The sequence below is a fragment of the Chroicocephalus ridibundus genome, chromosome 8 (genome assembly GCF_963924245.1).
Source record: "Chroicocephalus ridibundus chromosome 8, bChrRid1.1, whole genome shotgun sequence".
NCBI lineage: Eukaryota > Metazoa > Chordata > Aves > Charadriiformes > Laridae > Chroicocephalus > Chroicocephalus ridibundus.
In genome coordinates this window covers 25,669,904-25,695,762 of record NC_086291.1, presented here as the reverse complement: position 1 = coordinate 25,695,762, position 25,859 = coordinate 25,669,904, and the positions used below count along the sequence as shown (strand labels likewise).

At 38.8% G+C, this 25,859-nt stretch overlaps 1 protein-coding gene across 2 annotated transcripts in view; it reads right to left on the bottom strand.

Annotated features, from left to right (window-relative positions):
* The window catches only part of DENND1B (DENN domain containing 1B), a 164,769-nt gene that overhangs the window by 95,431 nt on the left and 43,479 nt on the right, over positions 1–25,859 (bottom strand). For both annotated transcript variants that reach the window (XM_063344729.1, XM_063344730.1), the window contains exons 4-5: positions 11,011–11,060; positions 2,099–2,218 (exon numbers count right to left, since the gene is read on the bottom strand). In XM_063344729.1, coding sequence (XP_063200799.1) covers positions 2,099–2,218; positions 11,011–11,060 — 170 coding nt within the window. The remainder of the gene's footprint in view (positions 1–2,098; positions 2,219–11,010; positions 11,061–25,859) is intronic.

The window sequence follows — 25,859 nt, the reverse complement described above, 5'->3', positions numbered from 1 at the left end:
CGAGTGGGAATATGCATACGTGCTCTTTATATATAAATACAGCATTCATTTGTTAAGATTTTTTTTTTTGAGTTAACTTAAGATCAACAAGCACGTACAACGGAAAGCCAGATAAAATGCCAAAAGAAGTCTGCTAGTGAGTCTTCTTTCACTTGGTCACTTTCTAATGAATCTTAGATTCAGAGCAGAAACCAGACTGGGTACTACAACGCATCAGATGGAAATACTGACGCAGTCTTTCCGTCTGAGCTAAACGGAACACACAAACTGGAGAGAAACAGACTATCAAGCTAGAAGTACAACGCTATGAAGCTAGTGCTGTTGTGCATTCAGCTGTGCACTGTAAATTTGAAAATTGTCACAATAAAAGCAATAAAGGCAATGCCTTGATTGCAGTTCAGTGAAAACTTATAGCTTGCCACTTTTCATTTTCCTAGTTTTTTCTACCAAATAAGAGACCATTGACTAATCTTTAGCTGATGTATTCTTGTGGGGAAACGTTAAAAGTAATACCCAAGTTGACACCAGCTGAGAATTTGCGTCCTTTGCTTTGCAGTACTACATACAGTATTTAAATGTGCATACTTGAGTGTACGTAACTGATTAAACATTTGTTATTATAGCATTAGAAGCCAGACAGACAACAGCAGGAGTACAAGCACGAAGTTTTGTTTCTAGCTTGATGAGGGAAGAAAAGGTTAACTCAGAGAAAAGAGCTAAAAGCATACACAAAACATTCTCTCTCTGGGCCTTAACAAGATATATCAACTAAAGGTATTACAGAGAAAAGGGTTAAGGATTATACACTCCAAAATCCTAAGAATTAAATCTTTCTGAATTATCATTAAAGTAGTACTGTCAGGATCACAGAAAGTCAATTAATTTCCAGAATAAAGTATGTTCATTTTTCTATTTTTATTATATGCTAGTGATTATTATTTTTTGCAATAGTTATAGTAAATACTTATTTTTAAATTACTTGCCAAAAAATGTCAGCTGTACTGGCTCTCAACACTAGTTTGGAATGTGTTTAAATGCTCATAAAAGTCTTGATGTGATATTTCCAATAATTTTAAGCACTACTCTGCAAGTGTTTATGTTGTCTGGTCCTTTTTTCCCCTTCGTGTGTTCTTTTACAAGTCAATGTTGGGTTTATTTCCCTAACTCATGTGGTCTATCCTAATGACAGTTACCATGACTTTCAGACTTCCACGTTGTCCAAATCTTCTGCTTTTCTCCATAAGCTTCCTAGCTTACTTTCCAAAATTCTCCGAGATGCCACTCTGCTGCCAGTGGGTTTGGCTCTTTGGCAGCACACGGCTCCGCTTTCACCTTGTGTTTGGGGAGTCTCGCTCTGAAGGCAATTATACTTCAATCTTCTTCTCCTCAAGTGCTGTTGAACTGTTTGTTCCCATTTCCTCTATGGACATTACAGGCTGCTAGGCTCTTAATTGAAGTGGCAAATTTGCCTTTTAATTAAAGCCCTATGCCTTTTAATTAATTTAATTAAAAGGGCTTTAGGACAGCTAAACAATTGTTTTTTTCATTACCAAAACAATTATCTTATGGGAAAAGAAAGGAAAAGGCAGAGAAACAAAGTATTTCACTGGGGTCATGTTCTTCATCGTATCTCTTCTGCAACAAAGTGGCACGCTCTTTATTGAGAATTATCTGGCTCTGGCATTTCTTATATTAGATATAGCCTGGCCAAAGAACATGGAAAATACCCCCGAAAATCATATTTCCAAGGAGAGGAATACAGAATATTGCAGGTTATTGTTAAATTGACTGGATACTTGCCAAAGATCTCATTAGAAAGTAAAAATATCCACATAATATTCAAAGCCTCTAAAGCTGCAGTGTATTATTCTCTGCTTTTAAGCAGAGATTTCTTGTTATTTAAATAGAATTATTTAGCCTCACATAAAAATACCATCACATGGGGCTTGGGACCACTTTTCATGTGAAACCAATGGCAACAGAAATGACACCCAGATAGGGAAATAAAACACATTATCAGAGGATTTGCAAAAGATACTTTTTTCTTGTATTTTTCCTATGTTCACTCCTTGACTCAATTTTTCTTACACCAACTTACCTTAGAATACAGAGGCAGACCTTGCCTCCGGATGTCAAACGGCAAAATCCAAACCTTTGCTTACTTTCAATGTCGGTGAGCACAAAGGTAAAATGCTGTCCTACTTGGTTTTGGGACACCCTGAAAAATTAGATACAGAGCATAAAACTATTAAATCACATACAACATGAGCATTTAAGTCATTGGCCTCATGCATTTCCATGCTCAAACTTCACTACCTTCTCTCACCACCCTCCAAGGCTGCCTCCTGCACCCACTCCCTCCCCTCGACACAGAAGAGCCCGCATTCTTCTTTCGGCCCCACACTCCGGCTGACGTGCTCCATGGGATTTGGCCTCTGGTCTGAACAGAATGGGGCATTTCATACGGTTTTTCCTAAGTACAGCCTAAGCAGAGACAGTACAAGCCTGACACAGCTTGTTGGCTTTGAGCACACCTCAACAATGTGGTAACCAAAACACACGTTTGAAATTCTACAAATAATTTACTAAATGTCATAATACAGGCTTGGCTTCAGACAGCCATCAGAAAACTAACTTGTTTCCCTCCCTTCAGTATAGCTTCGTTGGTTAAACCCATAGCCTTGCCATGGACCCACACACATCTTCCCCCCTTTTTTTGCACTACGCATTGCTCAACAAACAACTTTTTGCTAAGTTCATTTTCCACGGCAATTTTTTTCTATTCTAGAAATGCAAGAGACAGAAAATAATCAAGAACAAACAGCACGATAGCTAAAATAATAATTAATAATACCTTCAAGACTGTATCAAAACATGTACCCACCTGACACAGAGTAAGTTTACACAAAATTTCCCTGCCTCATGTTCCAGCTCCTCTTACCCTCAAACCCTGCTCAGCCAGCACTCCCTCAGCTGTTCTCAGTTCCTACCTCCCCACCGGTGTCACCTCTGGCTCCTCCTACTCATCTCCAGGTCCCAGTCCCAACCTCCACTCCTGACCCCCCACCCTGCTTGACAATATGAACCTTTTCCAAATTTCTTCTTAAAGAAATGGCGTCTTCAGTGCCATGACATGACTTATCTCCTTTATGCTCTCAAGCCAGGCACCTTTCTCTCTTGTGCAGTTTGCCAGCTGCAGACAGAGCATCACTGAAAGCACAGGATGGACCTGCTTTTCATTGTGGCCAAATTTCAGTGATATTCATAGAAATTGCAAAATACATTCAATGTAAGCATTTTAGAAGACAAATAAACTGTATGTGAAGTTTACTCACAGAAATACCTATAGCAATTTTCCAAAATCTCCCAAAGAGAATCAGCTTTAGGTAGACTTGGTATGTTCAGCCAGGAGAGGTAACATGTGGCATAGAATGATTTATAAATGGTTCAGATTGGAAGGGACCTTTCAAGATTTAATTAAAACTAAAGGAAAGTGTGCTAGTGTGCTCTTTAAACACAGTAAATGCTCAACGGCTTTCACCCAGTCCTTCATTTTTCAGGTTCTGCGTAGGTAGCATGCTGCCGGTATGTTATGCCTGATACAATAGAGAGCCATCAATAACAATGCCTTATTACTCCCCTGCCAAGGATGCAATTTGTTATTTCACATGTTTGCATTTTCCGTTCTATTCCTGAGAGCAGCTCACCACCGAAACCCGCAGTATGGTTTCAGCATCCCTGCACAGACTGCAGCCGGGGGCCGACACAGTAATGCAGCAGTAGCTGGTCAGTCGGTAGCGCCGGTAACAGCGACCTCGGCTGCCTCCTGCTCCCAGCCCCTCTGCGCTGCTGCGTCCCACCGTCAGGCTTGGAGCTTTCTGCAGCCACAATCGGCTTTTTCATACACAGCAAAACACCTGGCATGGTTAGGCTGAGGTCTCTATGCACCATCTTACCCAAAGAGATTATTGATAATTCACAAAAAGCAATTGTTAATAGATGCCCATCTATCCAGGCGTTGCTTTTAACATACTGTTGCTTTCAAATACATATAACGTTTATGTCAGGCAAACGACCGCTCCACTACTGCTTGAAAACGACTCCTTTGCCCCAAAATCTCACATCAGTTAGGATCTCTTGCTTTTAGTTATTTGCCGTCTCCCTTTCCAAAACCTGAAGATGGCGTGGGAAAATAACCGGTATTGCAATTAAAGCATATGTAAAAATGTCACTACACAAGACCACTTTAAAAATGAGATTTAAATTCTCATATTTGCTATTAAAAAAAGCTCTGCCAAGTTATGACAGTTCAGTGGGAGGGAATTCCAATACCATCTCACCACCTCCAACTCAACATCTTCTCTTTGCTTCTTTAGGAGAGACAACTCCATGTTTCGACAGTCAGTGTAAAAGCGGCCCAGCTTGGAAACTGCTTCCCACAGAGTTTAAAAGGAGATGTAAGCAGCATGTTCCAGATTTTCAAACTGAGAAAAACTCCAAGGCTAAAACTGAATCTCCACAAAGAACCTGGAAGTTTGCATTTGGTCCCATTTGCTTCAAAGGAACAGCTACCAGAAGTCAGTGACTATCCATCCAGACCATGTTTACTGATCAGAATTTAAAATACTGAATTAATTCTGGGTTTCTAATTTGAGAATTCCACTTATGATCTGGGGGCAGGAAGGATGCCTGGTTTTTACTCCTCTTCATCGGAACTAAAACTGACGATATGCAAGCCTTGCAGAAACAAAAAACGGTGACTGGAGATTTCGATAGATAACCACAGTGTATAAACCAGACACAAAACATTCAAAAAGCGCTAGCACTACAGCTTTAACATACACATTGCATGTACCATAATATGGACAAATGTTAGCTGTGTGACTTGGGGCGCATGCCCCTCTGTTTCACTGCGGCGCATTCAGGTTGCTCAGAAGTCAAGTCTGACCTTCAGAGGCAAGTAGCAGCTCCTGGCACGGCTCCTGAACCACAGCAATGATGCCTCTCAAGCCTTCCCTTAACTTGAAAATCAACACAGGTAAAAATGCAGCTAGTATGTACCAGAATTCCCTACACAAAGTGTTATCTAGACTTCCTCTTGGAGCACAGGATCAACTGGCCAAGCTTCAAAAACTTCCCCCAAAACGCTAGTCTGGTCGGCTATTTGAAGAGCGTGATCTACTCACTTGTGCGGGGAAAGCAGGCACAAACCATTCCCAGCCATCACTGAGCTTTCTCCTCACTCATTCCTCTGCCTTGTTTTGACTTATTTTCAACTCCTGCCCTCTATGCTTAGATTTAATCCTAGTTTAACGATAATAAATCACTAATAGCAAAGAATGCGTGTAAACACTTATTAACCCTGCAGACAACAATGGGCTCTTTCAAGGTTATTACAGTTCACTATAGGAATAAAAGTAGTTTTTAAAATTTTCTAAGTCCGTATCTACACAATGCAGAAAAGGCTCTTTGGTACCCATGGACTAGGTAAAGAGTAATTTTAAAGATTTTTGTTTACACTATAGCCATTGTTCAGGCCTCATTTTAAGGCTGCCTTGAGAGAGCTGATTAAAGCAGGAATTAAATCTCTTCTTCAAACGAAAACCAGCATGTCTAATCATTAAATTTATCCCTTGTTCTCAATAAGAATTGCTGTTCTTCTTACAAATTAATCTGTTTAGGACAGAGATGTTTGAAATTATTTTTTTCTTCAAATTTTAGGAGGTTTTAAATGGTTTTGAATTTCAGAGAGTTTTTTCTGAGAGTTCATTTCTTCAGTGAGTTTCAAAAAATGAAAGACCTTATGCATGGGAATACAGATTTTGATGATTTATTTTTAAAAGAAAACAAAGTAACTGCTATCATTAATTATAAGGTGTCACATACACATACTTGACCAATGTAACTAAAGTATACAGTTCTGATTAAAGTCTTGGTGGCTGCTACCTAAATCTGAAAATTTCAAACGTATTTCATCTCCCAATCTGCTGCTGAAAAGCAAACCCTAACCACCATTCATCCTAACTCTCCCCAGATCAGGGAATAGATTAGAAACCATTTCAAGCAGGAATTTGAAAACCAGATGTTAAGGTAGTGGTACAAGCTGATGGAGAGACAGTAACCCTAGGCTGGGTCATCCTCTTCAACTAATTGCTACCCCCAAATCTAAGCTTCAGGGACTTCTCCACTTCCAAGACCACGTCATGATCCACGTGATCCAAGCCCATTCCACAGCTCAGGCTCCTTGTGTGGAGGGCTCCTCTGCTCCAACTGAGCTTTCTGACTTGAGCTCTCCTTCCCAGAAACCCCAGCCTCTTACACATCAGAAAGAAAAGGAACAGGAAGAAAACTGCAGAAGATATGAAAATGTACAAAGCCAAATATGGAAATTCCCACAAACAAAAAGCATAGCTAACTTATAATTGGAGTAACATTTTCAAAACAACAGAAGCATTAAAAGAAACCACAACTAGTTAGTAAAGAGTCTAACTGGGCGTATTTAAGTCTCAACACAAGCCTGCTCTGTCCATGGGCCCTGGCCACCGTACCTGGCCCAGGGTCTGTCGGAGCACACCGCGGCTCCCTCAGCATGCCCACGTTTCCCCTCAGACAGGCTCACTTCTGCACACACATGCAAACCAAACAGCGCACAATTCATGCCAATAATTGTCCTTACAAAGACTTCTCTCTTACACGTACGTTTTTACATTACATACACACGTATCATAGTACAACAAAATAAAGGATGGAAAGAACCCAATTGTATAAAATTACTGCTTCGTTTTTGAGTTCACAACTCATCTCGCAAACTGACTGGAATGACTGAAGCGTACAGGAAATGCTATAGTTTATTTATCCTCATCCATACAGCTTGCAATACATTTACAATTATTTACTTTTCATTCTCAACTATTTACTTTGAAGGCAAAAATTTTTGTGTAAGATATCTTATACTTGTCTTTCACAAGATGTGCAAATCCAGTGATCTCTACAGCCATTGTTTTGCACTTGTCTCGATCACAGATGTGTTCCTGCACAGAGACTTCTACCAGAAACACCTACAGAAACAGCATTAGCCATGGACAGGAGAGTGACAGTGATGTCACTCCTGTCATCATTACTCATCGACTCTGATAGATCATGAGTTAAATAATACGCACAGTAATTCCCATATTTGAGCAATATTCTGCTAATGAAAAATCTACAGCATCAGAGCCACTGCTGACACGCCAGAATACACCGCTTCCCTACAACCGGGTGAGCACAGGAGGGGAAATTAATGAGGTTCACAACATTGTCCCCATGCTGATAGTACAGGTAGTTTCCAAAGTGTCTTAGCTAAAAACGCACATGTGCTACACATTCAGCAGAAGAAACGCAGCCTGAAAGGGAAAAGGCAGAGGAACGGAAGGAGATTCAAAGCACAGGTAAAACTGAGGGGTCAAGCAGTGACATAGCACAACTTAGGTCTGAATTTGAAATTGGTCCACAAGGAAGACGACAAGTTGCTTGCTCACTAGTCATCAATAACTGATGGACGCAGAGATCAAGGTGTGGCCTCTCTGCAAAGTAATACCTGAGTTTTGGGTTGAGCGTGAAATAGGGAAAACCGCTGGAGAAAGAGAGGTGAAGAAAGCCATGCAGAATTTTCATAAAGGATTCACGGAACAAAAGAGCAGACAAGGTGCTTTTTCTGATATATTAGTATTAGTTTAGCAAACATTGAAAGGAAATCAAAATCCCTACATTCTCAAAATGTTAAATCCTCCTATTCCCTATGAAAAGAAAGAAAGGAATTCTGCAGCAGAGAAAAGGGAACTTATTCATAAATATCTACAAGCAGATTGTTAGAATGTTAGACAATTGTGCCATTTATTAAGCCTAAAATCATTTATTCACACAAAAGAGACATAGGTTCTTGGAGCAAATGCTCAAGAACTTCTATGACGCAAATCGTTTCTTAACCCCTTCAAAATAAAATGTAAGCCATAACCAGCAGTAACGAAATTATGTGCTTGCTTTCAATAAAAGTTATATATAAAACTCAAAGTTTAAGTCATGGTCAAAACATTACACCATTGTGCCTTTTTTCGTCTTGACTTCCAGTTTAAGCTTAATGGAAGTTACCTACAGATTTTTAATCACCATCCATAGTACACACTTTTGATACTTAGAATGAGCAGTGTACAGCTATTTATAACATCTGCATAAAAGATAAAGTAAGTATGTCTGGTGAGATGATGTAAAGCAGCGTCAAATAGTAAGAACCAAATCTGGATCTCTATAGTATAGTGAATAAAGCAAAATCAAATACATGTTCTCATTTCATGCACTTCCCAATTCATTCACTAATCGATAACAGGTGAGGTGCAGGAAATCAGGTGACAACAGTCTTACCATTGTGCTTTAACTTTCCTATTTCTGTAATTTGAAGAATATAGATTTCCTACTGTGATAAGTTTTATTTAGCTATAAACAGAAAAAACCCACTCCGTTCCCTCCAGCTCTGCTGTACAGCAGGAATCCAGAAGCAATCTATGGAACAGAGTCACGTTTTTTTTTATCGTAGGCATCTTGATCAGCAGCATCAGTGGAAGTTACCACTTTTGCCGTGGTCACTTCTAGCTCTTAGTAGGATCAGATATTGCTTGAAGCGGTTTATGTAAGAAGAGTACACATAATACAGGTTGAGAAACTATGCTTTCTGAAGTACAGTACGCTCAATCAATGAAACAGATAACTTTGTGTTTCACTTCAATCAAAGCATTCTGTACAGAAATTGTCATTGAAACTGCCTGTAAAATGCTTGGGGGTATTAGTGTACGGTCTACCATGATCCTCTATCCAAGAAAAAGAAAAAAAAATTATGTATTTATACACATATTCACCAAACAAGTGAAAAGCACGTTTATGGCTAGACAAAAACTAAAATGCTTGTCACATCTTAAAGGGCCATTGGAAAAAAGCCACATAAACAAGGAGCTACAGCAGTGTTTTTCTCTATGCTTTTCTTTATCAGTCTAAATTTCAAAACAAAAAATAAAACTGAGAAAGCGGAAGAAAACTGAAGAGTTTTCCTTAAAAAAGGTGGTAATAGATGTCTCCACTATAGGAAATGTTTGAACTGAGTAGTAACTGGCACATACACTGCACAGCTAGTAAGTTATTTGCACAAATAGCTTGCCAGTAAACAGTTGCCTGCTTTCTTGAACGAGCTTCCAGTATTTCTGTCCGTTTCCCCACAGTAACTCTGCCCCTCCTCCTCGTCTGTGCTCTTTTATACTCTCATGATGCCTCATTGTCTCTTGTTCTTCCACAAATCCCCTAAAACTCAGCTCCCAGCTACACAAGAAGCTGCGAGTGTGGTGGCTGATTTTAAAGATACAGCGGTGCTGCCCCAGCAGTCGGCAGCCAGACCGAACACATTGGGTTTGTTCCCCTCATCGGTCTATCCCAGCTTCCAAGAACCTCTCCTTCCTCTGCCCAACTGCCAAGATTTATGAAACATGTAGAAATTTTGCACCTTTGAGAGCACTGCTCTCCAGTCCAGTATGAGACCAAAAGTCAAAAAGCACCTCTGGGACAGGGGCACAACAGGGTATTAAGAAACAACAAACATCCCATAACTTTTTATTTTCTTTTTTATCTGTTTTTCCCTCCCCTTCGGATAGTCAGCTAAAATATACCTGGCTATGTTATAAATTTGTCACTTCCCACATTTTTTTGATTAAGCTTATCCATCTCATACAAGCAACTATGTCTTCTACATGGTTCAACAGAAATAGTTAATGCAAGATGGGTTATTTGAAAATAATTATTTCCTGCCACTGATTATCTTCTTGCCACTGGATGGCAGCAACAGAACCTCACCTTTTTCTATTATCCTCAAATTTTATTTCCATTATTCATCTTCATTATCAATTTTAAACAGAATTCTGTACATATCTTAAGCACATTAAAGACTTTAATGCTTTAAAGCCAACACTGACAACTGTATTAGTTAAGTCATTAAAACAGCTTAAAGGACAGTGAGCTTAACCCGTTCAAAACCCAAACAACTTAATTAAATTCAACTATAAAAGACTAAATGAACCTAGTTTACTTCAGGGAAGTTGTGTTTATGAAGATCTTTATTTTGCCAGTGTGTGTTTCTGCAAAGCCTCTCTTCTTTCCTCTATGCACACACCACCTTTTACTCCACAGATAGTTGCTTCCTGCGTCCGATAGATGCTTCTCATCTTTGAGTCTCCATCTACAACCGATGCCAACGTTGTTCTGAAACCGGCTCAGCCCGCACACTAACCGGGTGTATCTTTCATTAATTATGCAAATCAAGCTTCTAATTCAATCTTTGCTGATTTGGACAATATGAGTTTTCCAAACTGAGTGAGTACAACCGATTAAATTAATTACCATTAATCATTTTGACAAGCCTAAATAAATATTTTAATTAATAAAAACGTTTTATATGAGCAATTTAAATGGCTGGCATTAGATGGACGCCACACTATAATTGATACTAGAAAGGTAAGGGATAGTTAATTATAAATAATGGTCCTGTTTCTTCTCTGAGAAAAATCAATTTAGTTACTTCCATGCAATTAAAGTCTTAATTTCTTTGAACTCAAAGAACATGTTTTCAGTACTGCTCGGTACTCCTGGTGCACAGTAACATTCTTTATGATGTTTTTCATTTGAAGGAAACTATGTTATATCCTTATATTAATGCAGATGGTGCTTATAATTATAATGGACAAACCTGGGGGCCGGAATGTAGCTCTGCCTTGAAAGAGACATCCCTAAAACTCTGTAAAGGTTGTGTTTTGCTGCAGTAATTTCCTACTAGTGATTTCATACTTACTTGAACACAAAAGGACATGTTCTTCTCATCTGCAGGTGCAAGTTTAGGCAGTACAATACGTTTTCCTTTTCTTTAAATCTTTCCTTGCAATTAGGCTAAATATCATTTCTATTAAATATTTTTAAATAAGCAATAACTGTAACACATACCTTTCAATGTCAAAAGGAAAGCAGAACTTTGGAATGCTATTCAGCACTTCCTGTAAATACAAGTAAAAGAAATAAAGTTAGGATTTTGAAAAGGCTTTATTTGCATGTGCTAGCAAGCTAGCTTGCTTCTAAAAAATACTGAAAAACACTCATAACAAATAATAAATTCAAGGAATATATGATTGCAAAAAATACAGCACACGTTCCTGGACTGAAATAATTGATTATTAAAAAGGAATTAAGTTTGTGCTTTGGCAGATTGCAAAGACAATGCCATAGAAGCCCCAGGAGGGAAAGGCCTGGCCTGAAGGGTATTAACACCCTTCACATCCCCGCTGGGATTCCCTTCAACAAGGCCATATGGATTTTACAAGAAGCACCACACCATATGGGTAAGCCACGTCTGCTGCTACTTGTACCACAGACTAGCCACAGGGACTTCTGACAGATCCTGGCTCAAAAATACAAATGTTGTTTCAATTAAAATGCAGGCAGAGAAAAGGGAATGAAGTTGGCAGCAGAATGAATTACAGAGAGGTATAACAACTCTATACATGTTCCACAGTCAAATGCTGAAAATGATGGAAATCGTCTGCTGGTCCAAAGGAGAAATTTATATGATTAACCCTTTGGGTTTCACAAGCAAGCCTCGCGATTAATAAAGGGAAGGGGGGGAAATCCACCGGTTCTACTTTCCTACAATAATATGAAAGGATAATGTCACTCTTTCTTGCAGAATTTTATTTAAGAAGCTGTTTAGTGGCAAATAAAATGTGTTAATTAAAATATAAAAATGCTCTCAAACCAGTCAACATTTTTCTTTACAAAAAAAAAAAATAAAATAAAAAGTAATGAATTACCAGATCAGTCAGTCAGCTGCAAATATTAAACAATGACCTTTCAAGATCCCAGAAAAAGAGTTTTTATTTCCTTGCTCCCAACTAGGAAAACAAACCCTCTGTGAAACGCTTCAGCTAAGAAGAGCCACTTGACGTCAACACAGTTGGTCAGCAAAGCTACACGATTCCCTTTCTGTAGGAGAGCAGCAGAGACAGATATACCGCTGGATACAGCGCTTATCCCACAAGGTGTGTTTTTTCAGAAAAATGCATATTGACTGCAAGTTTCCAGAGCTGCACACAGGGGTTTAAGAACTTGATCTAAGATGTTAGCGGTCCCCAGCCCAAACTCTGTTTACTGCATATTGAACAGTCAACTCCCATTAGGGGAAATTATGTATTTAAATTCCTATACACCACAATGACTATTTACTTCAAACATTTGCCTGGCTCAGTGGATAGTGTAAAACATGAAGAACTCATGCAAGTTAATCAGCAAGGGACAAATCGTTCAAGAAAAAGATGCCTCTGAATACAATATGCACATGTTAGTTGCAACATTTTAAAGGTATATGATGTGCCCCAGTAAATCATCATACTGTACAAAGTGGAAAAGTCAATTTTTCTAGAATTCCTAAGTCACATAACAGAGTTCAATAAATCTTTGGAACTTTGTCAGCACAGACAAAGGAGAATATGAAAGCTAGATACTGTGTATTGAGAAAAGTTAACAACTTAATTATGAACAATAGCCGTACATATAATGGTCTCCAAAAGAAATTGCTCAAGCACCATCCTGACTGCTGGGAGTGGCCACCGTGGAAGTGCAAGCAGCAAAACACAAATACAGCAGGTAAACATTTTAATTTCTGCAGGCAGGAAACAAGCATACCCGATGCTGGTAGTAGTAATAGTAAACTCTAACAAAGAAAGCAAGCACAACAGGCTAATCAAAACTTTTAACTCAGAAATTTCCCAAACATTTCCAAATAGTCTCTTACTTCAGGCTCACACAGCTTGTTTTTCCTGTTCCAAAGAAATAGTATTTTACACACTGTTTAAATTCTCTTTCCAAATCTGCACCTATTCTCACACTATCGGAAGTCATTTTCTCCTTACTACTGAGGATTTTAATTGCTGCCTGGTGAGCTTAGCACTGGCTCAGAATTGGGTATGGAAATGTATTCATTCATGTTCCCCATTGTATTCTCTCAGAATAAATTATCACACAAGAAAGAGAAAACAAAAACAAAAAAACCAAAGGTATTAGCTCAATATTTTGACTAAACAACCTGAAAATTATGGGTATGTTTTGCAGCATTTTCTGGGCTGAGCTGCAGGACAGCGTTTCCCCCAGCCCTGCTTGGGCCCCCCCGGCCAGCACACGTGCACACAACTTCTGCGGAGCAGCCTCAGCTCGCTTCCCAACTGGCAGGAGCATCCCTCAGGGGACAAGTCTTTAAACCTCCGCACTCTTTAAAATTCAACCAGCCAGCAGGTCTATAGACTGGTGTATAAACAGTATAGACAAAAAAAAAAAAAAAAATCCTCTCTCAGCTTATGTCAGTGACAAAGCAGCTCAGCAGTTGACTGCTGCTCCCCTGACAGCGTAAACCGGGTTTGCACAGATCAATAGCTGGAAGTCCTACCTGGCTTCCAGGGCTCAGTTTTCTCCCTTAATTACAGGTGCTATTCAGATTTTTAAAATGGAAGAAAACAAGATGCCCCCAAGATACTCCTAGACAAATTTAAAATGCAAATGACACTATATACACATTCACAGTCACTATTCCTGTACAATTTCAGTAACCTCTCTATTGAATAAAATTTGAGCTCTGTTTCCTACTGGAACATCATTTTCAAGCATCCATAACTCAAGCCAGGACTTCCTCTGGAATCACCATACGCATGTATTTAGTGTCTTTCACTTTCACAGCTTCACAAAACTATGTGTTTATTTCTCAAGACAAAAGGTTGTACAAGTCTTCAGAAACTGAAATATCCTTGATTCACATGTCCCATGACTATTTCCTCCTCTGGTTCTCACAGCATTAGTGCCTTCAGAAATGGTCACTGTGTCATAAAGGAAAGAAATTGTATACAGAGGGAAAAAGATAATGATTTGTGAAAAAAAAAAACAAAACAAAACAAAAAACATCACAACAAACCCAAGTAAAAGATTATCTATTTGCTTCTGAACACTGAAACTACAGTGGCATACACAATTAAGTTCAAATGCTCAGTTACAGGATAACTACATCATTCCCTATACAAGCTCCAAGAGAAAGAAGAAATCATAAAATTAACATCACGTGAACTACAGCATGCTGCTTCCCTCGCAAAAAGCTTAAACAAAAATGGAAATGGTATTTAAGAAACTATTTCCTTTATGCCTGTAGCACACCAGCAGAAACTTGCACTCTCGCAGGCTCACGGTCCAGTGGTTTTATTAATTCACTTTCATCAGTTGCACTACACAGCTCCAGCCTGGCCTGGTCATGCTCACTGCCTCTACATTGACATGATATTACAGAAACCTAAAAAGTAAGAATTACTTAGCCATTCTTTCTTGCTTATTTTGATACCCATACAGCTAATTCTGTGCATCATCATTTTAAAAAGCAATGTAAAAGCTGGTAGAAGATACTTCTGAACTCACACACACCAGTTTTCTGGAGAAAAGCTGCTGAAAACTCAGTCTTGCCCTTTGGTGAAATTACTGGTTAATTATTTTGGTTAGATTCAAAATATACACCACAATCCTTACGAACTAGAAAAGTTTTTGGGTTTGTTTTTTTTTATAGTATCACAGTCAGTTGATAGAAGCATATGAATCTCACTACAGCTGGAAGATGGTACAGGAGCTGCTTCTATGGTAAAATTGCCTCAGAATTGATATATATTACAGAATCAGCTTATTAATGTATCTCTACACATGTATGAGTGGGTTTTTTCACTATGACTTACAAATTTCAACCAGTTACCTTTTTCTATGTAGATGCGACCTGATGAATTGACAGAAATTAAGTTCATCCCTTAATATTTTATACTACTGAAATAATTAAGTATTGAAGCTTAACCTGATTAATTTCTGAGGTTAGAAGGATGGGGGAACTATTCACCTCAACACTTTTTTTGGTATTAAAACGCATTTTGCAGTTTGCATGTTAAGTGGGGAGGGAAAAGAACCTGATTTTTTTTCCAAGTGCATCCCTATAAAAGGATTGCAAATCTTCCCTGATAGGAATATTTTAAGGTATCCAGAATACCAAACCACTTCATAAATAGTGGTTTAGACACAGTTTTTTTAAAAACAGTTACACTGTTACCTTCTAACTATTTCTGTGTTTATCTGCAGCATAAGACTGGTCCTCAAGCAAGCAGCTGGGTTTTCCCCCAGGTCCATTATATATATGGAAAGAGCATCTCAGGAGAAGAAAGGGAACAGCCTTACACTGAGACACCGTCACACCATGTCCCTTCCAGGGACATGTCAGGATACCTAGAGAAGAAATGGCCTACACGAAATAGATAGTAACCAAGATACTTTGAGTTATTTAATTACATAATCCAGGTTATCAAAATCATCCATATAAACTAGCACTCAAATAACTATCTATCTTCATCTCTTTATTCTGTTTTGAGGCAGAAATCAGCCAAAGAAATAGCAATTACTGGAGCACAAATAGTCACTCACTTCATTACCAAATGCTTTTGCACCTCCCCCCTGCCATTATCTTTACTTCTTCAACTGCTTTCTTTCTCAGTAACAATATTTTTCTAGCTTTTGTCTTTCTCTTATTTCTCTACTTTATTTTTGCGAAGTCCCTTTCCCCCACCCTTTTTTCACTGTAAAGGGAAATTCTCTTTTTTGTGAGTCTTATCTTTGTCATGTCTACTTTAATAACTAGTCTCTTCTTTTTCCCCCTTGTTGACAAAAGCTACTTGCTATTCTATTTCAGTATTTCATGTAATTCTTTCTCTGCCTACTAACGTCTCTTTAAATATCTTCTCTTGAGACACCTGACTGCAGGTCTCTCTTTTGGTTCTTCTTACCAGTTTTCCCCACCCAAATCTCCATCTCCAAACTCCAATGTCCTCTGTCCTTCATCCTTAACCCAACTCGCTCTCCGATCTTTCCTCAAAGGGCACTGTCACCATTCCTTACCACAGTTTTCAGTCACCCTGTGCCAATCCAAACATGCAAACAAGAGATCTACTTGAGATTTAACACTGTCACGACAGGTATTTCTGACTCAAACCAGTGACTTCAGTGGGAATATTTAAATTCTTAAACACAGATTTGGGTTCATTCTTAAATCAAAACCAGGCTGCTTAGCATCTTGCAGCGTCAAGCCCTTCATCATTACGGCTCAACAAAGGCGAAATTCTAATACTGCCACGTAAAACAGCGGATGAAAAGGCAAGCTCTGTCCTCACCACTGACTTTGCCTTTTCCTCCTCTGAAGCTGCGCACACCCACAGCAGGGACCCATGTGAAGCCAGCAGCGGTAGTTATATTTCAAAGTCTCAGCTTTTACCCGTGCTAAAAATCTCATCAGAAAATTGTAGCTACAATGAAGAAAGGCCCAAATGTTTTGAATAATAAAAAATGTTAATCCTAGATTACATTCAGGGAAATCCAAAGGCCTAAAGTATGGAAGTCATGATCAGGCCTCCATAACTATTTTTAACCTCTATGTGCCACTCTCCAAAGCATAGCCATCATTCAGTGATTATCTAGTCATTCTATAGGGTAAAAAAAAAAAGAAAAAATTATCAGCTGCTTTCTGAACACTTAAAGCAAAGAAGAATACAGAAATTAAATGCAAATGGTTTAGGGTGGAGCTGCAAAGCTCTAAATAAATAAATAAATATGTACCTAAGGTTACAGAACTTCACTGTTTCAAGAATGAACTACTAAATTATGTGGCGCTTTTAACTTTTTTTAAGCTTTTTTAAAACCTCAGGAATATTAAAATATTTTAGTTAATACAGTTTAGAATTTTCAGGAGTTCAAGGCTCCTTGTATAGAAGGGGCTAGACAGCAGAAGTGTACAACTACGTGACTCTAAGGTCTCTGCAACACAAGCGACAGCTTTCTTCAAGAAACACAACCAGTAGTTAATTTTCTGTGGTTTTGCCTTTGGTTATTTTGAATTTTCTTCTAGGTCTAAAGAGAAGTTAAGAAGAATTCTCTGGAATTGTTTCAGAGAAATATTAATATTTAACAGCAATTACTAATAGGCTTTCTAGTCATACTTAAGGGGTAGTTCCACAAAAGCCAGGTGGGCACAGCACCATTTCATTTGCAGCGTAACACCACAGGATGAAGGCAGACATGACATAAAATGGTGGGGGTAACACAGCCGCATGACACAGGAGTTTCAGTGCTGTGATGGTGGCAAAACACAGACCTGCAGATGTGCCCACTAAGCTCTACCTGTTGCAAAACTTCTATGCCCAGAGGATAAAAAAAGAAAATCTGTGCAATCACTGCTCCCTCAAAATAGACCTCCTCTTGTCATCTCACAACTTTCAGAGTAAGTTGGGGATAGTGCTGTGTTTTCTGACACTTAATTCTATCCCGATACAGCTGACACATAGAAGTTCATACATGCCCGACAAACACACGCAGGGGAAGGTGATTCTGTACCATGCAGCAGAAGTCGTCACTAATGGATTCAAGAAAGATTAAAACTCCACTAAGCTGAGCTACGTTTACATTTGACCCACAGAACACAAATTCTGCTCCACTGCTGAGAACAATTTTTGAGCCTCATTTACTTGGCTCACATATAAACTACAACTGGAGAGGCCCTACAGCCTGACTGACATTCAGAAGAATCAGGTTGCTTGTAACACTTAAACACCAAGCCTTTTAGAGGAAGACTTGCTCTCTAAAAAGTGTCACATTTTCATCTTTCTAAAGCTCATTCACAGAAATATTTGTTGTCTAAAATGAATGAGGAGCTGAATACCTGCCGATAAGAAGGAGATTGCTTACAGAATTCCCATCAGAGTTAATTTCTCTTGTTCCTGCTCCCTGTCTCTTCTCCACTTGGGCATCTCTCAGTTACGTGCCTCAGGGGAGGATGGAAGGAAGGAAGAAAAGGTTGGTTCGTTACCCGGATCCTGCCAGACAGGCAGCTGAAGAGTTTGGTAGCTTAGTCTAGCTGCTCTGTGCTCTACACAGCAATAAGGGCACAGTTAAATCATGAAGACAGATGAGGTAGCAGGACAGAAAGAGCCTAGACAATAAGGCAGCAAGAAGATCTTGAGATCTTAGAGAAGTAAAATCACGAAAACAAGTAGCCATCCTGGAGACCTGAAGGTCAGCTGCATCTGCTACTGAACTTATAGATGATGGTTGCAACATCACTTAGAACGAACAGTACCTTAAATACAGAAAAAAAATATGTGAAAGAAAATTAATTACTGGAACAGCAGCATGACCAGGGTGCAGGGCACTGACTGGAGGCACACTACAGGACGCTGCTGCCCTGTACAGCAGCCTAAGGCTGGTGTCCCCAGTAGTGCCCCTAAGACTTTACTGCTTTTAGAGCATCTTTCAAAGGCACTTTACAGGAGAAAAGAACAAATGTATTCATGAACCCTGAGTACTTAAAAGGCATTGTTAATCTCACTAACCTGCAAGACTGAAGAATAAGGCTTCCTAAATGACCACAAAGTAAGTTTAAAAATTCAGAGATTTTTATTAAGTTATAAAAGACTGGAGTCTATTTGTCTAATTGTTCCTGAATCTCATCACGTGAGCAGTTAAAAATAAGGCATATCTCAGTCACGGTTGTGTCCAGCATAGCATACAGGGACCCAAAGTTCACTTTGAAATAACAAGCTCAGTTACAAATAGCAGAATAGTTAAAACAGTATGAAGTTCAGCACAGGCTCGTTTACCTGATTAAAAAAAAAAAAAAACCCTCAACTTTCCTGCAACTCAGAATAAAAAAAAAAAAAAAATAAAAACTGACAATGCTTTTATTCCCAAAGAAAGTTCCCATTAGAATAAGTGTAGATTGAAATGTTACCATCTAACCCTCTTACTGGCAAGGCAAAGAAAACCAAGAGAAATAATACTTCACCATAGAGCTCTAGTGAGCATATATTTGTATCCCAGGCACCAATAAACAGTTTCCCCTTACTTCCCTGACTCATGTCAGGGAGACCATTATTCCCTAGGCAATATCAGAGAGCTGGGAAAAACAGGAAATACTCTATTCTGCCTCCGCTCTTGAGATTACTATGTGGGAAATTTTTAACTTTTAAGGTAGTATTTATTATCTTTAAGGAAGTTCATTACATTTTGTACAAAAAAAGACACCAGAGTATGACACACAATTTTCTATCATCGGGCAGTAGGGAAAAAAAAAGTGACTTTATCCATATACAATTTCAGTGACAGCATCTCCAACATTATCTAGAAACTCAACAGAGAAATTGTCTTAAACTAGAGATAAGATAGACATCATTTTCAAAATCCAAATATGTATGTCTTTGGAGGCCAGGTCAAAATCCAAATGTCATCCTGCATAGTTAAAAGGGCAGCAATATTTGTTTCACTTAAGACGTCTTAAAATTTCCCACTGCTTTAGAACACCAGTTAAGATGTATCTAGCAGCAACACTGAGAATCTCCTCCACATTCTCTTCAGATGCTGTTTCTCCAATAGTGAAAAAATAACCACCATACAATAAAGCGCGTATTAAAATTGGATCTTATATATTTGTTTTACCTATTAGTTTTTTCATTCCACCTTGGAATACTCTGATAGCTCAGGACAGAATTGAGCCTATCTGCAACATACCCAACTCTACCTATTTAATATATTGCTTTAAAGTGAAGTTTGCAGTCTCAGAAGTGTCTGCAAAACACTATCAAGGAACATCACAAGTAGAGCGTAGTTGATACTCAGGTTAAAAGGCTCCTATTTGCAAGATGTTCCTCTTGATCATCAAGCAAAGAAATTCTTAAACAGAAAATTAACTGTAAAAGTATAATACTTATAATAAATAGCTGCATTTCTATAAAAATAGAATATACTGAAAAAAAGCCATAAGACTTCAAGCATAACAAACTCTACTCTTGATGACACTTGAAACATTTCATACTCATTTCAACTCCAAACGTATTTTGTTCCAAATACATTCCAAGTCTTTGTTTTCCTCCATAAATTCTAGCATTTCACCAGAGACCTCAAACTATGCATAATACTAACAAACAAAAAAAGCAACTGCAATTTTGATGGAAATAGCCAAGGCAGAAGACCCACAACACCCAGCAACCAGGAAACCATAATGAAAGTTCAGAGGCAAGAAAAGGAGAAGATCATTTTTGAGGCAGAAGGGAGAAACCAGCTAAATAGATTTACTTTATAAATTCAATAATGGTTTCTATCCGCACATGGCCCCATGTTGTCTTTTCAATGCAGCTGACCAGAGGTTGCCAGACTTTCGACTGTATAACCAGCAAGCATTTTTGACAACTACTGAAGTTCTTTCAAGTCTCCTCTTACCATCATCACTAAAGGAGTCTGGATTCTTCCATAAAATTTATTTTTGCAGGCTGGCAGGTAAAAACCAACCAAAAAACTCCACCTTGTTTGAAATACCACTTTACATTTTCTGACTCCATCAGTTTTCTAACCGTTACGCTTTCACCCAGGCGTATTTCAGAAGCAGAAACAAGGAAGCAAACATTATGACTACAACAGTCAAACTGGGAACAGCCTGAGTGGGCCATATGAAACTGCTCCTTTTTCTGAACTAAATCCTAAGTATAAATAAGAATTACTGCATTAGTTACCTGAAAGACAAGCCCTGAAACAGAGTGTCTGTAAATAGTAGGATGACATTCCTTGCCTAGAAAGCTCCTACTGAACAATTGGTCTGCCCAGTAAATACCCAGTACCGATGTACACAGAAACGTCAGCGCCAGATCTGCAGATTGCTTATATGCAAGATTTGGCCTGCGCAGGCTGGGGAGTGAAACAGCGTCTTATAATGCCAGGTGATGCTCTTCCAGAATCTGAACTTTCCACTGATTTTTTTATAAAACAACCACATAGCATATGCCATAATGAAATCCTGATTTTGCTAGCAATGCAGAAACTTAAAAGCAGTTAATAAATGAAGTATCACATAAGTTAATGAACAACTTGGGTGCCACACAGAGAGAAAACATCTACAGTAGCGAGTGACTTATGCAGATAAATAAGGTGAGCCAGTCCAAAAGCTAAACCCTTGCCTGGGCTCGTCCACCTCGAAGCGTGCAGCCCTGTGAGGGAGTGTGCCAGCTCACACGTCTCTACCAGTTCTAGGGGAAGTCGGGGAACCACAGTACGTTGTAAAGGGTAGTGAAACTGATTACGTGTGTGGGCTGAGTTTCTTGAGCTAGAAGAACTGATAGCCAAAAGAAAAGGAACCAAAAAAGGAAATCAGCTTCTAAGGAACATGTTAGGATTACCATTTCATAATTACAGTTATTGTTGATGTTTTTATAAAGGAAACAGTTATTTCTTGGTTTACAGGCAGCATAGGTCAAACTCTAAACCTTATCATAACACAGCTCAACAACAGTCACTTGCAGTAATAGCTTTTCAGTACTAAATTCAGACGTTATCAAGTGTTGAAAAAAAATGGAGGAGAGAAGAAACAATTTCAAGACAAAAGAGGAACAGGGAAGAAGCAAACAAGCATAATTTTAAAGCACTAACGTATCTCTTGTGTTACCAGACGCAGACAGATGACTATCACAAAAAATAAAACGCAATGGACAAACAATTAGATGTATTTTTTCCCAAGGAGATACGTAATGTACATTCACTTCGCCTATGGCTGAGCCTGTCCAGACCTTCTGGCTGCCTGCTACGGCACCGTTGCTAGAGACCACTCCGCAAAGATTTCAGGTCGGTGTTTCTGCACGTGAGCATCTGTCAGCCACTGCAGCACAAAGTCAATCAGCTTTGCTCAGACCTCCGGTATAGCCTAAGCCAACTTTGCACACCTAAGAGGAGGGGGAGGCAGCTTCCACCACCAAGCCAGGCAGCACAAGCAGCTACAGCCAGGAAGATTTTCAGCTGCTTCACTTTGATCCAGAAGAATGAAACTGCCCGTGCTCAGGGAAGACCCTCACAAATCTAACCCGAGTATTCACCGCACTTACTGAAAGTTAGTAAAAATCCTGTTCCTACAGCAGGATTTCTCTATAAATTGAAACAGGTCCTCCCTCTTCCCAACTTTAGTCTAAAATTCAAGAACTGATGCACTGAGTCTGCACTGGCCCAGTATGTTTGCCCTAATAGTGGCCATTAGTACCTAGCGAAAGACAAAGGACAGAGATAAGCATGCACTGTAACCTCAGAGACAGCTTATTTCTCAGATGTGGATCTTTTGTTACTGATTGTGCTTTTATTAATGGTTGCAGACAGAAACTGACTCACACAAAAACCAGAAACTCCCTAGCCTCTGCTTGGGGAAGAAGCAAACATAGTCTAATAGCCAAGTAGTTGAAATGCCTTGAAAACTCATACAGAAGTAATGAGTATCAGAAACAGTTATATTCTGATGGATTAATGCATTTCCCTTTCCGATCACCTGCCTGGAGCTGCTTCACCTTTCCAAGATCACCATGCAAGAACTCAAACCATGTAGTCTGGACAACTCCAGCTGCAGCCCACTAGCCACCCTTGCCTTGTTCTTGCTGCTGGCAAAGTCTGCTGCTGCTCCAGTTCCTGATCTCAGTCCCATCAAGTCTCATTCTTTGGCACCAGAGCGCCCTGGTTCCTTGATTTCATCATACTTGGATTATGCCATTTAATCCCAGACCATTTCCTAACATAAGTAACATGTAAAATGAAGTTATTTTATTTAACAAAATATCAACAAATTATTTGAAGTGACACTTCAAATACCTGTGGCAGTAACAGTGAAACAATGTGCCTCGAACGCTCTCCCAGTTCTGCAGAAAACCATCATCAAGAAAGGCAGAACAAGAGCTAAGAATGAAACACAGCGTTCAGGAATATTACAACCAGTACCATGCATAAGAAGAGGCTGAGCTAGTTAGGATATTCCTCAAAGAGTAGCAGTAAGCTCGAGACACAAGAGCAATGCTGAAAATAAAACAGAGGCAACATATCTAAGACTAAAGCGGATGGAGGGTACTAAGCAAATAGATGAGAAAGTATATGGTAGCATGGAATAAGGAATTAGGTGACATTAGACTGGAATATTCTGAGGGCAGTTAAGGTCAATCAACAACGACATCACACATGACAGTTTGGCAGTCTTTCTGGAAGAAGTTCCAAATGATTGTCATCACTGTTTCAGCCATCAGTTAATTTTTTTTTCTGTGGCTTGGCACATCGCTGAAGGCTGTAGGAATAGGCCAAATCACTAACAGTTATTTTCGATAGGCTGATATAGAATATCTGAAGGACAGTCAAATATTAATACTGTACTTATTTGAGCAAACAGAGAAAAGAACATTTCTACAAAATGTAGTGCCCCAATATCACAGCTGTATGATAAAAAAGAAATGGCTAACATATGCATACAGTCTATTAAAATGCACATAATTTATTTGACTCAAAATGAAAACATATCTAACAAGTAATTCCATTCATCTGGCCCTTTTTCACCCAGCCTTAAGATATACAAATGCATGCCTTTTCACCAGAACACAGCAGCTGGGAATGAAAAGGAAAGCATTCAAATGATCATTTTCACATCATATTCCATCGTCTTTTCACCAGCTTCTCCCCAGTCTTTCTTTGAGTCCCATTCTGTTACAAGAGAGCTGCTTTTTAGATCAATTCATATTTCCATAATCCACAGTGCTGTTTCTCCTCTCCTCCCCAGGGTGGACTAACCCCTGCATCCAGAGCTATGGCTTACAACTGTCATTAAGACCTATAACAATAACAAGATAACAAAAGAGCTGGTAGAGATGAGGCTAGCCAGTACCATATGCTGATCAAGTTCAACATTTTTAACTTAAAAGCTCTATAAAACAAAACTGCCACAACCCTGAAAACAAGCATACTTGATGTTGCCACCTGTCCTCAAAATTTCAAGAAAGTTCCAGTATTGGGTTTTTATGATTTTAAAAATAAAAGTCGCAAAGATTTAGTCTGTCTCTGGTTGGGATGAATTTGAAAAACAAATAAATAAATTGAGAATGCATCTTGGAATATTTACATCTTGAATGATGTGAGGGTCTCAGTGATCCTGGGTGTTCCCAGCGTGTCTAGGTGGGCAGTTATTTCACAGAATATTTGTCAGGACCAGCCAGATCTTTTTTGTTCACACAGTGCAGTCAGCAACTATAAATACACCTCTGAATGTTTTTCTGCCGATCGTGTTATCAGCTGTGATTTGCATAGACAGAAAGCATTGCTGTCTTACGCACACAGTATTCTTCAATAAAAATAATACGTATTTCAAACGTAAAATTTCAGGAAATCACAGGAAACTATCTCAACCTGATAAAGCCTACTTGCAACGCACAAAGTTGCCATCATCTCAGCTGGGTTAATTGTTTTCTGCAAAGTTGCACAGGGATTCAAGTTCCAAAATATCCTTAAACTAAACAATAATGTGTAACATTTAGACAAAAATACTTCTGAAAATTAGTACCTAATACTAATCAAACTTATTAATCCACAAGCAACAAAATCCCTAAACCCTTTTTAAGATTTACTGATAAAAACAAACCCACCAAAGCAAGCACCTATCTAATTCACATAAACATTTGAAACATGTATGTAATGCCTCATCAGAATAAAAGAACAAAGCCATCAAATGCAGAAAGCTGGTGAGATGTAGCCCCTAACAGCACGCCTGCAGCCTTGAAAAGAGCGTAAACAGTCCCGTCCCCCCTGGGTTCCTGCTGCTCTCCTAGGGAGAGGACGGAGGAACACAAAATCATCACAACTGGCTTCCACACAGTATTTTGACGCAGACAACAGACTTTAGCTTGTTTCTTGAGCTTTAAATAAATAAATAATTTAATTTTGTCATTAAATAAAAATAAATAAATTTAAATAAATAATTTTTTAAATAAAACTTGTGCTATTATTTAAATCTTAAAAAAAAAATATAGTCTCTTTCATATTGACCTTATTTATATAATTGCTGCTGTGATCCATGCAATTAAATATTCCATCCTGCAAGAAACTGAGACTCCAATGAGACATTCATTTAAGCCAGGCTTAACTTTCAATACTTAATACATACATTGAAAGTAAAGTGTGTGATTAGCGCTTTGCTGAGGGAAGGCTGATGTACTAGTTCTTCATGGGATTTATCCCTTAAACAACTGACATTTTCAAACATGCACGTGTATCTATATATTTTTATATATACAAATATTTTCACATGAATCTGATTGATTTACCCGTATAATATCAGGCTTTAGTAGTTGGGTCACTACAGGATAAGGAGTAAGGTTTATTGCTCACAATTCAGTGGTGACTTTTGCATAATGTGATACATTAAAAATAAACCCCAGATGTTATGATACAAAATATAAGGTAATAACACAAAGGGCGTTACAGTAACTTCATAGAAAACAGTAGAGATTCCTCACATGGGATGCCATATCCCTTACTGGTTACTTATCTGCAGGGTTTGGGAAAAGCCTGACATGACAAAGCGGATTTAGTCTGCCTGCCTTAGAAAGCTGAGAGCGAGAGAAGACAGGATAAAATCTGCAACACAACAACCTAATGCAGAGTCTCAATTTTTTCTTAACCCCCCATCTTCACTCAACAGCCCCTTGTTGTATTTCATATTACTGAAGTGGCTTCTGGTAAGACCATCTCCTGCCATATCAGCTATTTGCATCATCTTTTGGGTGAGATGTTTTTCACCAGCAGAGAAGTGGCAGACTAAAGAAAGAAATTAGTATGTGATTAGATGGGAGAAGAATAAGAATTATTCAATGGATCAGTTTTTCTACACACCATATACTCTGGGACCTATCACAGAT